The sequence below is a fragment of the Lepidothrix coronata genome, unplaced genomic scaffold (assembly GCF_001604755.1).
Source record: "Lepidothrix coronata isolate B3197 unplaced genomic scaffold, Lepidothrix_coronata-1.0 Scaffold86, whole genome shotgun sequence".
Lineage (NCBI taxonomy): Eukaryota > Metazoa > Chordata > Aves > Passeriformes > Pipridae > Lepidothrix > Lepidothrix coronata.
In genome coordinates this window covers 969151-987367 of record NW_016690266.1, presented here as the reverse complement: position 1 = coordinate 987367, position 18217 = coordinate 969151, and the positions used below count along the sequence as shown (strand labels likewise).

The following is an 18217-nucleotide window of genomic DNA, read 5'->3' as shown; positions in this document are numbered from 1 at the left end:
AGGCAGCCCGGGCTGTGCAGTCACCGCTGTGCTGATGACTCACTTCTTCAACTTTCTTCAAGTTCAGTCCAGAAAGTGCTGTTTTGGTGTTTCCTCAGTGCTTTGCTGAGGCAGGACTTTGGATGAGGAAGAGGTGAGTAAAGCTCAAGATGTAAGATTTAAAGGTGGTGCCAGATGTTTGAGAGACTTGGCAAAGAGGCACATGAGATTAACATCTGTCCTCCTGACAATAGTTTGCTCCCTTTGGAAGAAAAAATCAGAGTATTCTCAGCTTTCTGCTTTGTCCCTGAATGGCAAAGTAGCGTGTCATCAAGAGTGCTTCACAGAGACTTTGTTTAGCATGATGTCTGTGACCATTTCCATGGACTTCTGCCTAACTTTTTTCACCTCCAGCTAAGCCTGTTGTGTAACTGCTTAAAAGGCACAGGGCTTGAATAGGGCTTGGATGCTTTATCTAGAGAAAACTACAGCAGTTGACAGGCTTTTAGCTGTGCTGTTCAGAAATACATCCACAAAATAGTCTTCCAGGAGAAAATTAAGGAACTCATTTTGATTTGTAATGCTTTTGGTATGGCGTCAATCTGGTCTGAATCTGGAGGAAAAGCTCTTCCAGAAGCTGAGAAATGCCAGGATTCTGTGGGGACCAGGGAGTGGCTGTTGGTGCTCTGTCTCCAGGGTGGAGATGACAGAAAAAGATGGCTGGTGAGTGGACTGATCAAGGGGAAAAAAGAGAGATGAACAAGGAAAAGGTATTAATAATAAACAAATAAAGCCATGGATGTGTTTGGCAACAGGTTGGTGCCTCGTGCTCATTTATGTGCTATCCTCACAGCAACGCAGTGAGGAGAGGAAGTGTTATGATTTCCATGGAGCAGATGAGGTGATGAGCTATGAAGATGCACAGCAAAGCCTGAGACAGAGCAGAGACGAGTTCCTGTTCCTTGATTGGCAACCCAGCCATTGTGCCCTGTTGGCAGCCTATCAGTGGCCATGCAAGGTCTGTAGGTAATAGGGAAGGCATCCATCTGGCTGATCTGTGTTTGTCCCCTTTATCCTGAGATTTGTCCCATGGCTTCTGTTTATCCTTCATCTTGGGAAGACCATTCCATCAGCACTGCTGGCTGGCTCCTGGCCCACGTGTCATTATGGAGACATTTGTCTGACATCTGAGGGGTGGGATGGTGATGGGCAGAAGTTCGCATCTTAAAGAGGCTCTTTGGTCCTGCCTTCAAATTGTCCGAATTGTCGTCATGATTTTAAATCACAGATTTTTATTTATTTATTTATTATTTATAGGAGATACCTGCAGTCTTCTAGGAAAACTTTTGGGATAATGTGACAAGGCTGGTTTGACTCCTCCTTCAGCCATGGACAAAGCCTCTTAACCACTCTGTACCTTGGGTTTCTAGTCTTAATGTGGAGGCTCTAATACTTTGCTTCATCCCGTTTCCTTTTCTTGCGTCTTTAGATGGTAATTTTTTAGGCTAAGGACTCTCCCTGATTGTATAATACCCTGTACTCTGGCCTAAAATAACAGTTCAGTACTTTATTCTTAGTCCTACCATGTGTTTTCTACGTGACGCTGGGACAATCACTTGCCCTCTCAGTGTTTCTGTTTTCCTATCTGGAAAACAGAGATAATGCCTACTTCCAAAGCAGATCCCTTGGCTGGAAGGTGCCACCTACGTGCAGAGAGCACTGTTATTCCCTCTGCTAAATGTGCATGTGATCATCACTCAACATGGACAGGACAGGCTGTTCTGTAAGGGTGGCTGTCCCTCATGAATGCAGGGACCTGTAATGGATCTGGTCCGGGGGTAGTACCACCTGCTACATGTGCTGCCGTGATGAACACTGGCATTTTTCTTTTCGACAATTGGACTACATTGTCTTCTGTGAGGTTTGTATTACGATAAGACGGGTTTTGTTCAGATATTGTTTCTTTTCCCCTGCCCAGCGTTGTTCAAACTGGACAAAGGGTTCTTTGATGTGTTAGAAGTGGCTTGGTTCTATGAAAGACACAGTTTCTTACCAAGCAATCCATGGGGGCCAGTATTCGTTTGTGTGGCAGTGCAATGAAGTGATACAGTTACTACTCTGAATCAATCAATGAACTGATTGATTAAATTATATTACATATTTTAATGTGTATTATATGTACTATAACTTCTCTTGGCTCTAAATTGCACTTATGTCTGCAAAATACAGGTGTGATGGTTGGGTTCGACATGAGTAGAGATCTCCGGAATCCTCCCACCAACATCCCTCTGGGGTCTTTGGCTGCTATTGGCACCTCGTAAGTCACAGATTGGGGAAAATTTACTCTGGAGACAGCCCTGGGTGTGACCAATCCATTTCACATTCCCATCAACCTTGTATTACTCAGCCATCTGGAAAATTAAAGTGTGGCTCTCATTCAAATTATCATCCATTACCACCACGTAGTCTGGGTGGGTTAGAGAAAATCTTTGTTAATGTCCTTCCTCTGCTGGGTGGAATGTGTGTTGGTGTTGGAATGGTTGAACTCCTGCAGCCTGGCTGTCCCAGAGTGGGATGCAGATTTCTTGAAGGCTTGGGGTATGTGATTTTGTCATTTATTGCTGTTGATTTCAGAGGGGTTTTTATGGTTTTTTTCTTTATTTCTTTATAGAAATAGAAAATAATAATTAAAAATTTATATTTTTTATTACTGAGAGAATGAGGCCAAGACAGGTGAGATGACCTACCCACCTGCAAGGCCAGGGTAACAGAGGAGCCCTGCATCCAAGCCAAGTAATGCTCTCCCTGAAGAAATGCAACTTTCTAGGAGTAAAGTACTGCTACGTATTAACACCCCCCCCCAGTAGGTTTTCCTGCCTGCTTTCATTGCCACCTAAATTACCTTTGAAATTATTGCTTTTAACTGTGTACCAAGGTTCAGTCAGGAAGGAAGGATCTTCAAAATTTGGAAGGATTCCTGGTGAAATTGGTGCTTGTTTTAAGTGGGGGCATTCCACAGGACTCAGGAGCATAACAGATACCCAGCTATTCATGGCCATGTGATTCCCATCTCTGCTGTCTGGGCTTTACAGACAGACTAACTTATCTCCCCACCTGAGTACTGGAAGGGCCAGAGACCCCAGAGGAGGATCATAACTGAGGCTGCAGAGCAGACTGGCTGTGCTGGTAACACTGCTGCCGGATGGGGGGACCTGTGTACCTGCAGAACCACAGAATCACAGAATGGTTTGGGCTGGAAGGAACATTAAAAGGCCATTTAGCCAAACCTCTGTGCAATGAGAGGGGACATCTTCAACTAGATCAGGTTACTCAGAGCCCCATCCATTCTGACCTTAAATGTTTCCAGAGGTGGGGCATCCACCACCTCTCTGGGCAACCTATTCCCATGTTTTACCACCCTCATCGTAGAAAATTTCTTCCTTATAGCTGGTCTGAATTGACCCTCTTTTAGTTTAAAACCATTACCCCTTTGTCCTGTTGCTGCAGGCCCTACTAAAAGGTATGTCCCCAGGACTGGGATATTTCTCCATGCACACCTCAAGAGTGCTGGTGGCTTCCCTTCAGGGGTACCATACAGTTCTGCTGCAGCTGTCCCTGGCACATCATAGTGGGTAATAAGGACCAGTATTAAATTTAGCCCTGAAGCTAAATCATGCAGGAACCATGCAGAGTCATCCATGACCAAACTTGTGGGTACTTGACTGTCTCCTGGCTCTCCTAGTGAGCAGAATGTTCAATGGCTTTGTCTTGCTGGGGGGAAAAAAAGTTTATTTTTGTTGTTTGCAGGTGGTTTCTGTACATGGTCTTTGTTTTTTTGCTGGGAGCCATTTGTACCCGTCAGTCACTGCGCTATGACTTCATGATAGCAGAGAAGGTAAGTTGTTCAAATAACCCAGCATGGTTTTATGGAGCAGTGCTTTCAGGTTGTCATCTGCCTTGCTGAATGCTTGAATTTTCCAAAAGCCTAAGGAATTTGGGTACGCATCCCTCATTAAAATTCAGGGGGATTTCCCTATTGCAAATCCCAGTGTACAATTGATTTGAATAGCTTTGCATTCACCAGCATATCCAGTAATGCTGAATCTTGGCATAATCACCCAAGCAATAGCTTTAAGAGCTAAAGTATGCTAATGTGGTCTAATGATAAATGCTGTATTTTATTCAATGTATCCTTTCTCGTGTGTGAAAGCTTAGACCAAATTGAAATCTCTAAAGAACTCCCCTGCTTATCTTTACTAAGTCAAGCGAAGCTCACATTTCCATATCTAGCAGGCTGTAATTGCAGGGCAAGCAATAGGATTATTAAACTCCAGACGTTCCACACGGGTGTCTGTACACGAGGGAGGTTTGTAGTGTAACATGCTACGTCTCACCATTGCAGGCCTTTAAAAGGAGAGCAAAAGATTTTGGTGTGTGCCATTGTCTTACCTTGAATGGGATATAAAAGGGCTAATTTTCTGTTATTTGGTATTATCCAAAATCATGGGGTCACTGTATTTGACACAATTTCTTGTGATTAATTTGAAGTTGAGAAGCTTGTGTTATTTGATTTGTAACATGGTTTTTAATCTAAAATGTCAGTTTAAAACCCTGGCTTTGTTTTCTAAGTAATTTTAGCTCTAGACTTCTTCCAGCCCCCCAAATAAACTCCAGATTGTTGGTGGGGCTCTGCCACTTCGTGCTGACGTAAAAAAAAAATCTCTGTTTCAGGGTAAAAAAGAATGAGCCTACCTTCTGTAAGGCAACCTCTTTGTTCATAAATGTCTTAGTGGGTGAAAAGTGCAGTAACTAAAAGAATCAGATTTAAATGAATCAGCTGAAGAGAAAGAGATTGTTAAAGCTGTGTTTTAACTTCAAAACCCTTAGGGAGGAGATGAAAAATCTCCTAGTAAAGAATGAGAAGATATTTAATAATGATAAATATAAAAAACAAACAAGCAAACACACCTCCCCTAAAAAAAAAAGAAAAAGCTTCTTCAGGTTTTGTCTCCCTAGTACTGAACGAACCAATGATGCAGTCCCAATATTCATGTTGCTTCTTTAAGCTATCTAGCTGCTTTAGATTTTAATTACATCGGAGAGAGGGAGGAGGGAGAGATCATTACTCCTCCAAACTCTCCCTTTCTGTCACTCACAGGTGAGCGAGTGCTTGGCTGCTTTTCTTGGTACAATATTTGTTTGTCTTTTTAAACATAAAAATGAGATTCAGTAATTTCACTTCTAATGAGTTCCAAGTGCCAATTCCTTGCAATATATTCACACTCTCTGTGTTCAAAACCCACAGCAAACCCTTTCATCAGCCTCAGTGAAAGGGACTCTTCCCCTCTAACCCTGATTTGAATGTCAAGTAGCACATTTAAATGCGAGCATTTTTAGCAGCTAAAATAATATATGATGTCTGGCACAACTGTTTGTTTATTCCAAGTATTTTTCAGAGCAGGGTAGGATTAGAGGGGAGGGAAGGGAAGATTCCCACTGAGTGTCTGTTGGTCTAATGGCAGCTGATGTCTGCTCATCTTTGCCTCAGGTTTCTTCTGTCCCACAAGATAAAATTCACAAAGCCAAGTGGATTTTCATGGGGAAAAGCAATGTTGTGGTAGGAAGTTTGTACGGTTCTGGATTGTGACATTGATTTTACATGCCTTCCCCAAACAATGAACTTTTTATGTTTTTTTACCCAATCTCCTTTTTGCTGCATGCAGATTTCATAGACAGGAAAAAGCCAGATGTTGCTTGACTCATCTTTAGCCATGTAGATTTTTGTAATTCCTTCTAATAAAGAATGTGCCACCTGACTTCAACAGGGGCAGAACCTAGGAGAACCAGTGTTCATTTTTCACCTTCTTTTCCTTGACAGGAGGGGTGAGAGCAAAAGACATGTGGGATGCAGGGCACCTGCATTTGGTGACATCCTCTGCCACAGATGTCTGTCTGCACCTCCAGCACTTGCTTCAGTGGAGTATGGGCAGGGTTTTTCTCTCTGCCTGGCCTTAGTGCTGGTGTTACCCCCAGGCCTTGCTGCTCTTTGTGCCTGGCTGTTGGCTGTCAGACTTGTGTGGTCTTGCAGGACTTGGGGATGGCTCAGGTGACCCTAGACCTTAGTTTCCTTAGTTGTGACTGTCCATGTCCTTACACAGTGGTGCAAGGAGCACTCCCATTTCAAAGCTTTCTTTCACAATGTTCATATTGTGGGGGTTTGTGTATTTGGGTGGGCTTTTTTAGATGTGCTGTCTGTGCTTGCAGCTCTTGACAGTGGGACCTGCTTAGAGGGACCCCTGTCCTTGCTTCTGTGTGACAGACCAAGAACTGCCTTTCCTTTTCCTCCACGCCTGCAGGAGATACTCCCAGACTGAAAGGATGCTTTCCAGAAACCAGTTCTAAACCCAGCCTTGTTAGCACTATGGCTTTAAAGATTTTTTTTTTTTTAAAGTTTCATGTTGGCCAAAGGAAATTCTTTTCTCATCGAAGACAGGAAAATAAGGTCATTGTATTATATCCTTTGGAGCATGTTTTTTGAGATGCCATTTATTTAAGTGGCAATTTTGATTTGGTTTTACTGTGGGTTTTCTTTCAGGATTGGTTTTCCCCTCTGAGACGCAGGGGTTTGTCTTCCTGTTTTGGATGGTTGGAAGCCTGGGCAGCTTTTCCTGTATGATGTGCTCTGTATATAAGTGATCTCTCCTGAAATAAACTCATTTCCAGTTACTTAAGGGGAATCTAATAGCTGCAGCTTTGCTGCAATTGCTCCAAGTGACAAAGAATTTCTTGGATATGAGCTTGTAAAATGTCTCTGTCGGTACAGGATGTTCAGTATTAAATTACTTTTATGGGATAATTTTCCTGTATTAATTGCTTGTACTTTTTACCACAGACCAATTAAATAGCTGCTTTCCCAGGGCTCTCTCTGTTCATTTAACAATGTTACAAAATATATGTGATCTCTTAAAATACGTGTATTTAAGACTGCTCGGGGGTCTTTAAAGGACAATATAATCAACTTTGCATTTTCTCTGCTTCCTCCAGGTATCCTTGGTGGGTTTTTTGTTTTTGCTAGGGCTGTACATCTCATCCCTGGCCTCCTGCATGGGAGGGCTGTATGGAGCACCGAGGATCCTGCAGTGCATTGCCCAGGAGAATGTGATCCCTATGCTCACCTTCCTTGGACATGGGGTTAGTCATCCCTTCTCTGAGATTGCTGTCAAAACTTCACCTGAATTTAAACACCCAACATGTGTCTGTAGAGTGAGATGAGGGATGTGTGAAATGCAAGGAGGGGAAGGCTCAGGATCCACTATGCTATGCATAGGCAGAAAAGCCAGGAAATGGGTGGTTTCATGAAAAAAGCAAGGCATCCAGCTGCCTGTGGTCCTTTCCCTGCCCTGAGCCCTCCCACAGGGTGTGTCATTGTGCAGGAGCAGCTCTGCTTCTCCCTGGCATTTTGCTCACCTACCTCTGTGCCCCAGCCTGGGTCTGTCTGTCCTGCCACGCGTGGACAGCCGTTCCTGGGGTCCCCTCCCTCCCTCTGACCCACTTCTTCAAGATGTCCACAGTAAAACAGCCACTTATGATATAACTTATAACTTTGCCTGTTGGATATTTTTTGCAAACACCTTATCTACATGGTGCTGATCCTGGCCATGACCAAAGGAAGTACCTAGCTCTTCTCTGCCCTTCTGTCCAGGGCAGAAGCCTCAAATTTTGTCTCTACACTTGGTGAAATGGATGGTAACTGTCTGTTTACCTTTTTTTTCTGTTTTCTTTTTTCTTATTTTTTCCTGCACACTTTCTTTGAGCTGTTCCTGTCCTCTGTGGTAACCTCATAGCTGAGGATGTGACTAGTCATGGTGCTGTGGATTCAGTCTCTGTGCACTGGAGAAGAGGACTCTTCTTTGTAAGATAAGGTGCCTTTTGGACGCTATTAAATAAAAACAAAGAATAGATTTGAAAGGTTAAGTTAGGGGACTTCTGAGCCTTAGATATGCTTTCAAACAAAGTCTTGCTTGGAATATGACAAAAAGCTTTTCCCTTGTCCTCATGAATAATCTTCATTCATGAGTCATTCTACTGATATCAGTCAAGGTATCAGTCACCAAGGACTGTAGTCTTGGGTTATACATCCAGAGCAAACAATTTCTTATGATTTTCCATTATTCTGGAGAGGGAGAAAATAATTCCATGACTCTCAATAACCTGCAGTACCTAACTGTGTGTGGAGTGGCTGGAAAAGCCTTATGGTGCTCTGCTCCTCCAGAGCACCTTGTAAATACAGAAAAATATTTTACAATAGTGGTATTTATGAATGTTTTAAAATATTTAAATGTTTATTAATATAATAATTTTCTATCCACTGTTTTATGTTTCTCAAAGTAATTTGCTAAGATAAAAGTCATAATAATAGCAATAATAATAAATAGTAATAATTATAGGGAAAGTAGGAATAATAACAACAGCAAAAACTTCCAGCTCCTGAAAGCAGTTTTCAGGTGATCCCAGAACAGACTGTTCTCCACTTGGCAACCCTTGTGAAATTCTCAGTGGTTTATCAAAGTTGGCTGGAAAGTTGATTCCCTCTCTGCTCTGATAGTTTTCTGTCTTTCTGTCAAATTTTCTGCAGTGAACTCCAGGCAGAGTGCCTTGATGGGAAGGGCTCAAAAAGAGGTGAGAAATCAAAGACAGATCACTTTTGCCCCTTTCTTCTCTCTGTCACCTTGAAAATTGTTTACATTTGGTTTATGGAGAGTAAATACATCTAATTTGTCCTTACCCTTCTGTACCACATCAGTTATTCTTTGACGAAAGTCTGGTCACCAAAACCTCAGCTGATGGGAAGGACACAAATGTTTTCTGTAGAGTTAAACCCAAGCCAGAAGCATCATGAGATCATTCCATCTGTTCCCCATCTCAGTGCATCTTTCTGATACTGAAGATGCTTTCTGAGATCTGTGTTCCTGTGTCCTGGAGCTGTATTTCTGTTCATTCTGAAAAGATGTAATGGTCCAGAACTGGTCCCCCTTTCTGTTAATAAATAAGAGGGAAGGAAATAGAAATAGTTTCAATTCGAGCTGTGTGTTTATTAAAGAAGTAAATGCAGTAAGTGAAAACCTAGCATATTTTGTAAGATATTTTCCAGCAAGGTCTTTACACAGCCTGCATAGATTTCTCAGGTGGCAAAATGGCAACATGGTGCCTGGTCCAAGGAAGGGCATGTTAGACCTGGGCTCAGTTCATGAGCTGAAGGCTCAAGTATTTCCACCCCTAATGCTCTTTGCTTTCTCTCTCTGTCTCCTCCTTTCCCTGCCTCCACCCCTTCCCAAAGGAGAGGAGCAGGGGATGTTTCTCCTGGCTGCCTGCTTTCCCAACACATGCCTGGCATTGCTGGGGGCTGACTCCCACCCTCCAGCATCCCTCCTGCCCAGCCTCACTGCTGCTTTCCTCCTGCTGTTGGGTAGATGCAGCTTGGGTGAGTTAAAGGAGGGAAACCCCATGTGCAGAGACTCAGCAGACCATGGGTTTAGCTCAGCTGTGTGTCAGGGCAGGGCCAGAAGCTGCTGATCTGTGCAGGGAGAGCTTCCTTGACCGTGGCAGTCAAAGCCTTTCCAAGGGCAGCATACAGGAGCCTTTGGGGTAGGCAGCCATGCAGAGTCCTGTAGAATAATTAGAGATGAACAGTTAACTCTAATTAACACGTTTTATTGCCAGACTTCCCATAAGCCCCGCAAATCTCTCTGAAGGTTTATTGCTGCTTTAATGACATTGTTTTACCATGGAGATACAAGTGAGAGTGGATGAATTTTTCAAAGACAAAGCTTGAGTAAGGCTCAGGGATGAAGTGGGAGCTCAACAGCTTTTGGCTTCCAGCCTATTCTTTAATTTGTTAGGCCTGTGAGCCTCTGTTTGCACATGCATGCATGTATTTCATGACTAAGGGGGTACTTTGCAGACAACCCAGGTAACCACCCATGGCAGCTGAGCAAGTGGGGAATCCTTATGGCAAGGTTCATGGTTATTAATTTAAATGTAATTTTGTTTTATTTATGAATTAGAAAGGCCCCAACAAGACTCCAGTGGCTGCGATTTTCTTAACAAGTTTCATCACTATGGCTTTTGTCTTCATTGGGCAAGTAAATGTTCTTGCTCCCATAGTCACCATCAACTACATGTTGACATATACTGCTGTAGACTATTGCTATTTCTCTGTCTCCTTGAGCCACAATATTCAGCAGAAGCCTGACGAGACCCAGATGGGAACTACTAGACCTGCTCACTCTTCCCAGCCTTTAATTTTCAACAAGCCCTCAAGCCATGCAGCAGATGGAGTAACTCAAAGCAGATCAAATGGCACCTTGCTGGAGTTCAAAAAAGACATGGACCAGATTTTTAAACCATTTTGTAGTGAGCCAGGTACTTGCAAAAAAGAAGGAGCTGAGAATTTAACCCGAAAGGCCAAACAAAAGGCGAAGAAGCCAGCCAAGCAGACATTACAAGACAGCTTTCTCCTGGATCTCCATCACGATGCTGCCCCAGCTCAGTACAGCTGGGATGAGACCACAGGGCCCCACAGCGAGAGCCAGCGGGACCTGGATGAGCAGGGCTGTCAGAGTGATGCAGGTCAGTGTTCTTCACCCACTGTGTCTGCCCAACACACATCTGGGATGCTGCAGCAGGAGGAACAGTTCTGCAGAGAAGTGATGATGCTCCCTGGCCAGAGAGGAGGAGGCTAAGGGCTGTTAGGAGACAGACATCTCCAAGCTCAGAGGGAATGGTTTATAACCTTGGCCCTCCCAGTGCTTTCCTGAAGGCAGGCGTGAAACTTGCTTTATATTGGGCTGTCATTCAGTGATTCATAGCAATAATATCATTTATTCCAGGTGAAGGTAGAGTTCATTGCAATGCATCACAGGAGAAGTTCCAATGCGATTTCCTACAGAAGATTAATCACAGGAAAGCAGGCAGGACTATATTTAGTGTTGAGTTGTTTACTATATACTCATAATTCTACAGAGACATGCTTAATGCTGTACATTAAAAAGGGTTTGAGTGTATCTTGGGATTTTCTTCATCCTGGTGTGGGTTAGGAGGAATGGAGCCATGTGAGTCTAAAACTCAGGCTATCAAAATTCAGTGGTCCCAGTGCCACAGCTGGACTCTAATTCAACATCCATAACTGAGGGTCTGAATTTGTTCTGTTTGTGATTGTGGGTATTTGATAAAGTGTGTTTGCATGGAGTTTCTCATTCCCAGTGTTGTAGTGTTTCATCAGCATTAGTCAGTGAAGCTTCATAAACCCCTCTGAGGAAGAAACTATTATTTTTCTTATTTCACAAAGTAGGGAAACTGAGGCAGAGATAGACAGATGTAGCCTTCAAATGGACTCAGTACCAGAGTTGGCAACCTTTTTTGTTTTTTCTTGCACTTCTTTTCAGTTTTCATTTTAGAGTTTTTGGTTAACTTTGTCATACTCAGCAGTCAGCTAGAATTTTTGCTTTGGTTCCTAGAATCTGGTAAAATAGAAGAAAAGACCCCACACTATAGCTCTTTTGTAATCTTTTTTTTTTCTTTTCTGTAGAAACATCTATAAAGCAACAAAATCCAGAGCTGGGAATTCAGCAAATACCAGAAGCCTTCTACTCCAGATTTTTCAGTCACTGGGTGTCCTTTGCTGTTGTAAGTAATTTTTTTTTTTTTTTTTTGAGCAGTGGTTTGTGATTGTAGAAAACAGAAGGAAAATCATCACAAAATACACTCCAGTACTTAAAAAAATGGCTTTTGAATCTAGTATTCCAGGATACCTGAATTAAAGTACTCAAGGTACCATGCATCCAGCAGTTCAAATTCAGAGAAAGCCTGATGACATATTAAATTAAACAAGAGGAAAAAAAAACCCGAGCCCCCAAATAAACAAACAAAAAAGCGCCAACTCAAAACAAAAAGGTACAGATTCAAGGTCTGTAATTTAAACTTTAAAGATGCATGGCTGTCTAGGAAAAAGATCAGTGTCCGTCTTTTCACTGTGTGCCAGCCTGCTTTTTCTTGCTGTGGGATGGATTGAGACATCAGCTTCAAAGCTGTGTTGCTTTTATTTATGAGCCAGTTTCTGCAAGCTTGGGGTGGGGTTTCATTAGTGCTGACCTCCTGATTCCAGCAGCCCGGCTGTGAAATTCCATCTTTTGAGGGAGGAAAGTAGAGCATTCCTCCAGTATGTTACTCTAAAGAATAAATAATTTATAAATAGCTTCTGTCTCAAGCTGCTGAGAAATTTAGGACATTTAAATTCATCTTGGGAAGATTGATTATTGGGCAGATGACAGGGAAAGGGTCAGATATGCATAATGAATGAACCATATGGCTTTGCTGCATGGATGAGGATTTCATAGCTGTGCATAAAATGTAACAAACCCACTCAAACAACCCACCAGACCCTGTTAGTTTAATCCTCAGATGGAGTTTGATACCTGCTTTTCAAATTCACTGCTGCTGCTGCCTGCAGCCGGGTCCTTATGGGGGGTCCCACCAGGCTGCAGCACCAGGGGTGGGTTGGATGTGGTGGCCCCTCTTTAGTGATGTCATCTTTAGGAGGCTATGTGCTGATGCCACCTCTGGGCTCTGTAACTAATGTGGCTCCCAAGTGTATGTCAGGACAGAGCATTCAGTTCTCTGCCTTTGCAGGAGATGACTGACGTGTTCATTAAAGCAGATTTGGTTCCCTGTCAATAGTCAGACTTGGGAGGAGGTTGCAACAGAGCTGGGACAGGATCAATGATAAAATATAAAATCACAAAAGCAAAAAACAGGTGTGTTTATTTATCCTGACTCCTTTCCCCCCTGCCCTCTGGCCTCTCTTTTTGAGCTTCACTGGTCGTGTCAGTCGGGACTCATTTAGCTCTTCCTTTGCATGCTGCCCCTTGCTGTTCCTAATGTCACCCATGGAGATGCTACCCCATTCATATGCCACTTGAGCCAAATCTGTCTTCTGAGCTGGTGAGCCTCTGGATACTTCTCTTGGAGTAGCCCAAGCCCAAGTCTTGGAGACCCACACTGCTTCTAGGACTCAGGGTAGCTCACTGAAGCTCCATGCTGCTGAAAATGACACTGTAAACCTGTGCTGTCTCTCCTTTTAGGAGTGAGACCAAATGAGGCTTTCTGTATCATGGGAACCTCATTTCCAGGAACCCTCAGCCATGACATACCCTAATCTTTTCAGATAACAGTAGGTGGAAATGCTCTCTGTGTGGCCAAAAGCCACTTGCTGTGGGCTGTTTTCCCAGGCAGGAGATGGTGTGGGTCCTCAGGGGTCCTGCTGCAGCACTGGGCTCAGCCACCAATGCCCAAGGGCATCCATCCACCCATGTGATTGCAGGTGGCATCATCACTCCCACGGGCAGGATCTGGGCTGTGCAGCAGGTCTTGTGCAAGGAGAGTCTTTCTTGTGTGCCCATCCCAGTACATCGTTAGGAGGAGACACCTAAAAGGACCCACTCATCAGGATAATTCTGAATGGCTGTATCCTGGGGCCTGACTGTACATGTCTCTTACACAAGACTCTCAAGCAAACCCTGAGAAAGAGGTGTGACGATGCCATCAAAGCACTGGTTTTGCATGCATTGAACACCAAGATGCTGCATTTCGGGGGGAGGGGGGAAAGAAGTGCATTTCCTGATGCTCTCATAACAACTTGAAAGTCCCAGCACTGCCTCAGTTATTGAAGAGTATCTGTTAAGAGTTGCTGTCCATGCTCATCTTGCCGGGTTGAGGAATAAGCTGCTGACCTGGTCAGTGTTGGGCTGTGTCTGAAGGTGAACAGTCCTTCCCGGGCACCACACTGCCAGTTCTCCCACAGAGAGTTCTTCTGCTGGAGCAGGAGGTCAGTGAAGCTGCTGGGCTTTGCAGAAAAAGGACTGTCAACATCATATTACCTTACAGACTCTGGGATAACCCCAAACCATGTCTTTCCAACAGGCAGTTGTGTCCCTCATCATAACGTTTGTCATTCAATGGATCTACACCCTGGTCAGCCTGGGTGCAGCGGTTATTCTGTATTTCTACATTGGCAAAGTGAGCCCAGGACTTCCCCTTGGTGAGTATTTTTTTCCCTGTATTATTAAATCTGCTTAAAAATTCATTAAGCTTTAATTTAACTTCATTAGGAATTGAGACTCTTGTGTTTAATATGCAGGTGACACGGTGAATGATGAGGTTTTGTTTCATTGCTAGTTTTAATAAATTTTCTCTCTGACTCTTTAATTTTCTATTGGATTATAACTATAGCTAGTGCTGATTTGATAGTTTGAACATAATGCTTATTGTTTTATTGTATTGTACTTTAAATGGCAAAACCAGATACTAATACTAAGACTTAATGGGGGTGGCAGTTTGTAAATGTATAACAGTAATGAGAAAAATCCACTATAAATTAGTTTTAATAAACTTAATCAATCTAAACCCACCTGAGAAAGCTTTAAGGAAAATGAGTATCTCACTAAATCTCAGCATTCGTAACTGTGGAACAAGAGAGCCTTTTGATTCCAGAACTAAACACATTGAAAGTGTTGGGAACATAATCTGGGAAAATAGTTTTAGGCAGAGGGCATTAGAAGGCTCTGTGCATGTGATCAGCTTGAACAAGTTTAAAATTAAACAGTGAAGCACATTCAGAAAGCAGCTCATGAGAGCCTATAGCTCCTTAGCAAGGCCACTGGAGGGGTTTGCATTGCTCTGCGTGTCTAAAGGAGGACAGTGTGGGCATACTCACCTATTTATGCATACACACATACATACATACACAAACAGTGCATGGCAATGAAAATGTTGGAAGGAAACACTCAAAGTTCAGCCTGATTTTTACTTGGCTATAAGTGAACGTTATTTTGTGGTCACAAGGCTTCTGGTGATCTGTGAGTTTGTTCTTCAAAGGTTTGAACAACCCTTTTGTCTAGAAAGGCTGGGAAACACTGGTCTGAGAGATGCTCTGGATTAAGGACTAGATGAAGGCCTTGAGAGGAGAAATGCCCTGTGATTGACACATCTCTTCTCCTCTCTCTTCCCCCCCAGCAGCCTAAGCCAAATCCAGCAGGCACTGACAGGTCTCTCTTCTCTCTGTCCCTCACCACAAACTTCTCCTGCTGCTTTTGCTTCCAGCTCCAGCACTTCCTTGCCCCTGCAGGGAGCCAGCGCAGGAAACTAACTCTACAGAGAAACTAAAAAGAAAGAAAAAAAAGTGTTGGTGTAATATGCTAAGCCAGCTCTCTGTGGGGTCAGACGAGGGAATGAATGGTGAGACCACAGCTGCCCTGGCTGAGGTTGGCTGAATGGTTTCTCCAGTCTCCCCATCCCTTGAGTGGTCCATGGAGGAAAAGGTACTGCAGTGGGTGTCCATGCTTTGCTCTGGCTTTGCTGGGGTTCGACAAGCTCTCAGGCTGGGAAGAGACGGCTTGGGTTCATTTCTTGACAAGTGTTTAAAAGCCACAGCATGTAGGAAAACTGCAAGAATGTTCTCACCACCACAAAATCTTTGCAAGTTAATAACAAGCATGATGGTTTGAGATTCTATGCAAAAATTGAGTGGTGTAATGCTCTTATGAAAGAATTAGCAGTGTACTGACTTCTCGTGCCTTTTCTCCATAGGAGCAGCAGCAAATTTCAGTTTCTTTGGCTGGATTAAGTCGGTTTTGATCACTTTGTGCAGGTTGGTACCAGTCACTTGGCAGTGACCAACATGTTCCTCATTGTTCCAATGACCCACTGATGTGCACAGAGAGGGGTGGAAGAATTGACTTGCTTATTAAGCAGGCTGTCTGCCCTTTCTTGCATACTCAAAGTTATTCTTACTTAATGGTAAAAATAGCTGCTTGGTCTCATTAGCCTGGCACATGCTGTGGATGTGGGGAAGTGGAGTCTCTGCTGCTCTGTGTGTAGGCATGTCAGCTGATAATCGTGTCTTGGTGCCTGAAGCTTTATCTTACCCCAAAGGTCTGTGCTCAACCTTTATGGCTCAGGTTGAATGGGAAAATCTGGCAGGAAATGAGAAATTGGATGCTCCATCTCTTCCACCCACCATTCACTGAAAGCAAATTACTATGGTAGTGGTGGAACTGGCACGCATGGAAGCTGTGCTCAAGTTTCAGAAAGGAAATTTGGGGGGGAAGCTGCAGTAGTTATAAATACAGTAAACAGTGTCTTTGGTGAAGGAACCATTCAGTATTGAGTTTGCATGGGACTGCAGTCCATTGTCTTGGCATTTGATTCCCAGAAGACCTTGAGGGGTTTGTTTGGTTGGTTATTAACTAGTTTTGTTAATCTGTTTTGATGCTATTAATTATTAATTCCATCATGTTGGGTTTCCCATAGCAGGTTGTGACCACCTGAAATGGCTTTGAGTTTCTCAATTGATTTGGTTGCTTTTTGGTTGGGGTGAGTGAACACTGTAGGAAGGACTGCACAACATGAGCTGCCATGCATTATATGTGCAAATTTGGTGACTCCTTTAAAGTAAATGAAAGTCCAGCACAGTTTAAGCACACTGGCACATACCCATGTCTGTCTTGCCAGCTCCTGCCTCTGCCCACAGTCCCTATAACATGGCCACATGCTTTTGGTAACAGAGGTGGGTAGGGAAAGAAGCCAGGGGAGATGGGACCTCCCTGAGAGGTCTCCATGGCAGGCTGAGAACAGACAAGACAGTTGTCCCACACCACATCCATCCCTCTCTCTACCAGACCATTGGATGCCTCTGAGTATGGGACTGGGTCCCTGAAGACCCACCTGTCCTCCACACCTCTTGCCCTGAATAGCTTTGTTCACACAGGTACTGCTGCCTCTCACAGCAGTGTAAAGCTGCAGCTTGCCTAAGCCTTAGAGGATGAGAGCCCAGGTCAGACAGACTACCCAGAAGAGGGGTGAGGGGGTGCAGAGGGTGTGCACTGCGTTGTGGCAAGTGAATCCTTTAGGTCGCTCAAATAATCTCTGGCAGAGGTTTAATATTAAAATGAAAGCGTTTCAGAGTTCGTTGGCAAGGTTCACTCTACTACTTACTAGATGGTTAAAGCCCACAGAGAAAAATCAAACTAAGCCCTAAAATTAGTCAGTGTGAAATTAAAATCAACCAAAAATTCTCTACATGGAGGCTGGGACCATAAGGATGAAAAGGAATAAGGGAGACCTTCCTGTTGAGTCACAAGGGTTCTTGACACCTCTAAGGCTCTTAAGTGCTTGACGAGGTCTTAGTGCTGTATGCTCTTGCAGTTTGGATTTAAAGATGTGCAATCAGGTTTTCTTAAAATCAGCCTCTGGGATAAAGAGATTGCAGGAAAATCTCCCCTTTTATTTAAAAAGAGTTACAAAAATTACTGTAATTTTTCTTATTGCTTCGGAAACTATAAGAAGGGTGTTTTTCATTAGAAATGATTCATGCTCCTTCTTCTCCTGCACAGTGTAGAAGGTGTTTGCCGTAGTCAACATCCAAAGATGAAACTTATTTGTTAAGAAAATGTATATTTTCCTATGTTTACTGGGGGAAGGGAGTACAATTTTTGTGTGTCTTTTAATAAAAATTCTTTCAGGTTAGCTCTCTGCCTCCAAAGGGCACCTGGAAGGATTTAGCCTCTTCTCGAGGAACCCTGCCTTGTTTGCGCAGCCAAGAGCGTGGCTGGGAATGGATGACAAACAAGGGGTAATGTAGGCACCTCTACTTCTCTGTTTGCAGGAGAAGGCCATCTCCCAAGGAGCAGATTGTAGTGACACCGTCCTTTGCAACAGTTGGCATGGAGACCAGGCAGCTCACCGAGGAGAACGCTGACTTTGCCTCACGGGACCGCTATCACCAGTCCTCACTCATCAGCAGAGAGGAATTTGGAAACCAATTCCAGTGAAGGACACACACAAAAAAAAAAATCAATCCATTACTTCAAAAAGCATTTAGAAGTGCTAATGGGTGCTGCGGTGCCTTGTGAAATACTTGAATTTATGCATAAAGAATGTGAATAGTTATTTATGTATTTGAAGCTTGTTTGTTTATGCAAACTACAACATTGCTGGGCTTCAAATGTTACCCAAACTGAGGGAAAAATTGGAAATGAAAGGGCTAGTCCAAGGGAGTGATGAGTTTCTGAGGACAATATAACTGTTTAAAAGAATTCAATTATAAGCCCTATTGAGGTCTAAAGACCGTTGCCACTATAAAAGCTTACAACACCCCATTTCGGATGTCCTCTGGGTGACTAGG

General features: G+C 43.4%; 1 protein-coding gene across 2 annotated transcripts in view; it reads left to right on the top strand.

The window, feature by feature from the left end:
* The window catches only part of SLC12A8 (solute carrier family 12 member 8), a 50769-nt gene extending 32893 nt beyond the window's left edge, over positions 1-17876 (top strand). The window contains exons 7-15 of one of the 2 annotated variants that reach the window (XR_001875774.1): positions 2209-2296; positions 3787-3874; positions 7024-7170; positions 10044-10608; positions 11567-11664; positions 13957-14074; positions 15136-15353; positions 15622-15682; positions 17699-17718. Coding sequence is in view for 1 of the 2 variants with exons in the window: in XM_017820838.1 (XP_017676327.1) it covers positions 2209-2296; positions 3787-3874; positions 7024-7170; positions 10044-10608; positions 11567-11664; positions 13957-14074; positions 15622-15682; positions 17699-17864 (1331 nt within the window). In the remaining variant the exon portion in view is untranslated. Of the gene's footprint in view, positions 1-2208; positions 2297-3786; positions 3875-7023; positions 7171-10043; positions 10609-11566; positions 11665-13956; positions 14075-15135; positions 15354-15621; positions 15683-17698 lie in introns of both variants that reach the window. The other variant, XM_017820838.1, reaches the window with a different exon arrangement.
* The last annotated feature ends 341 nt before the right edge of the window (positions 17877-18217 follow it).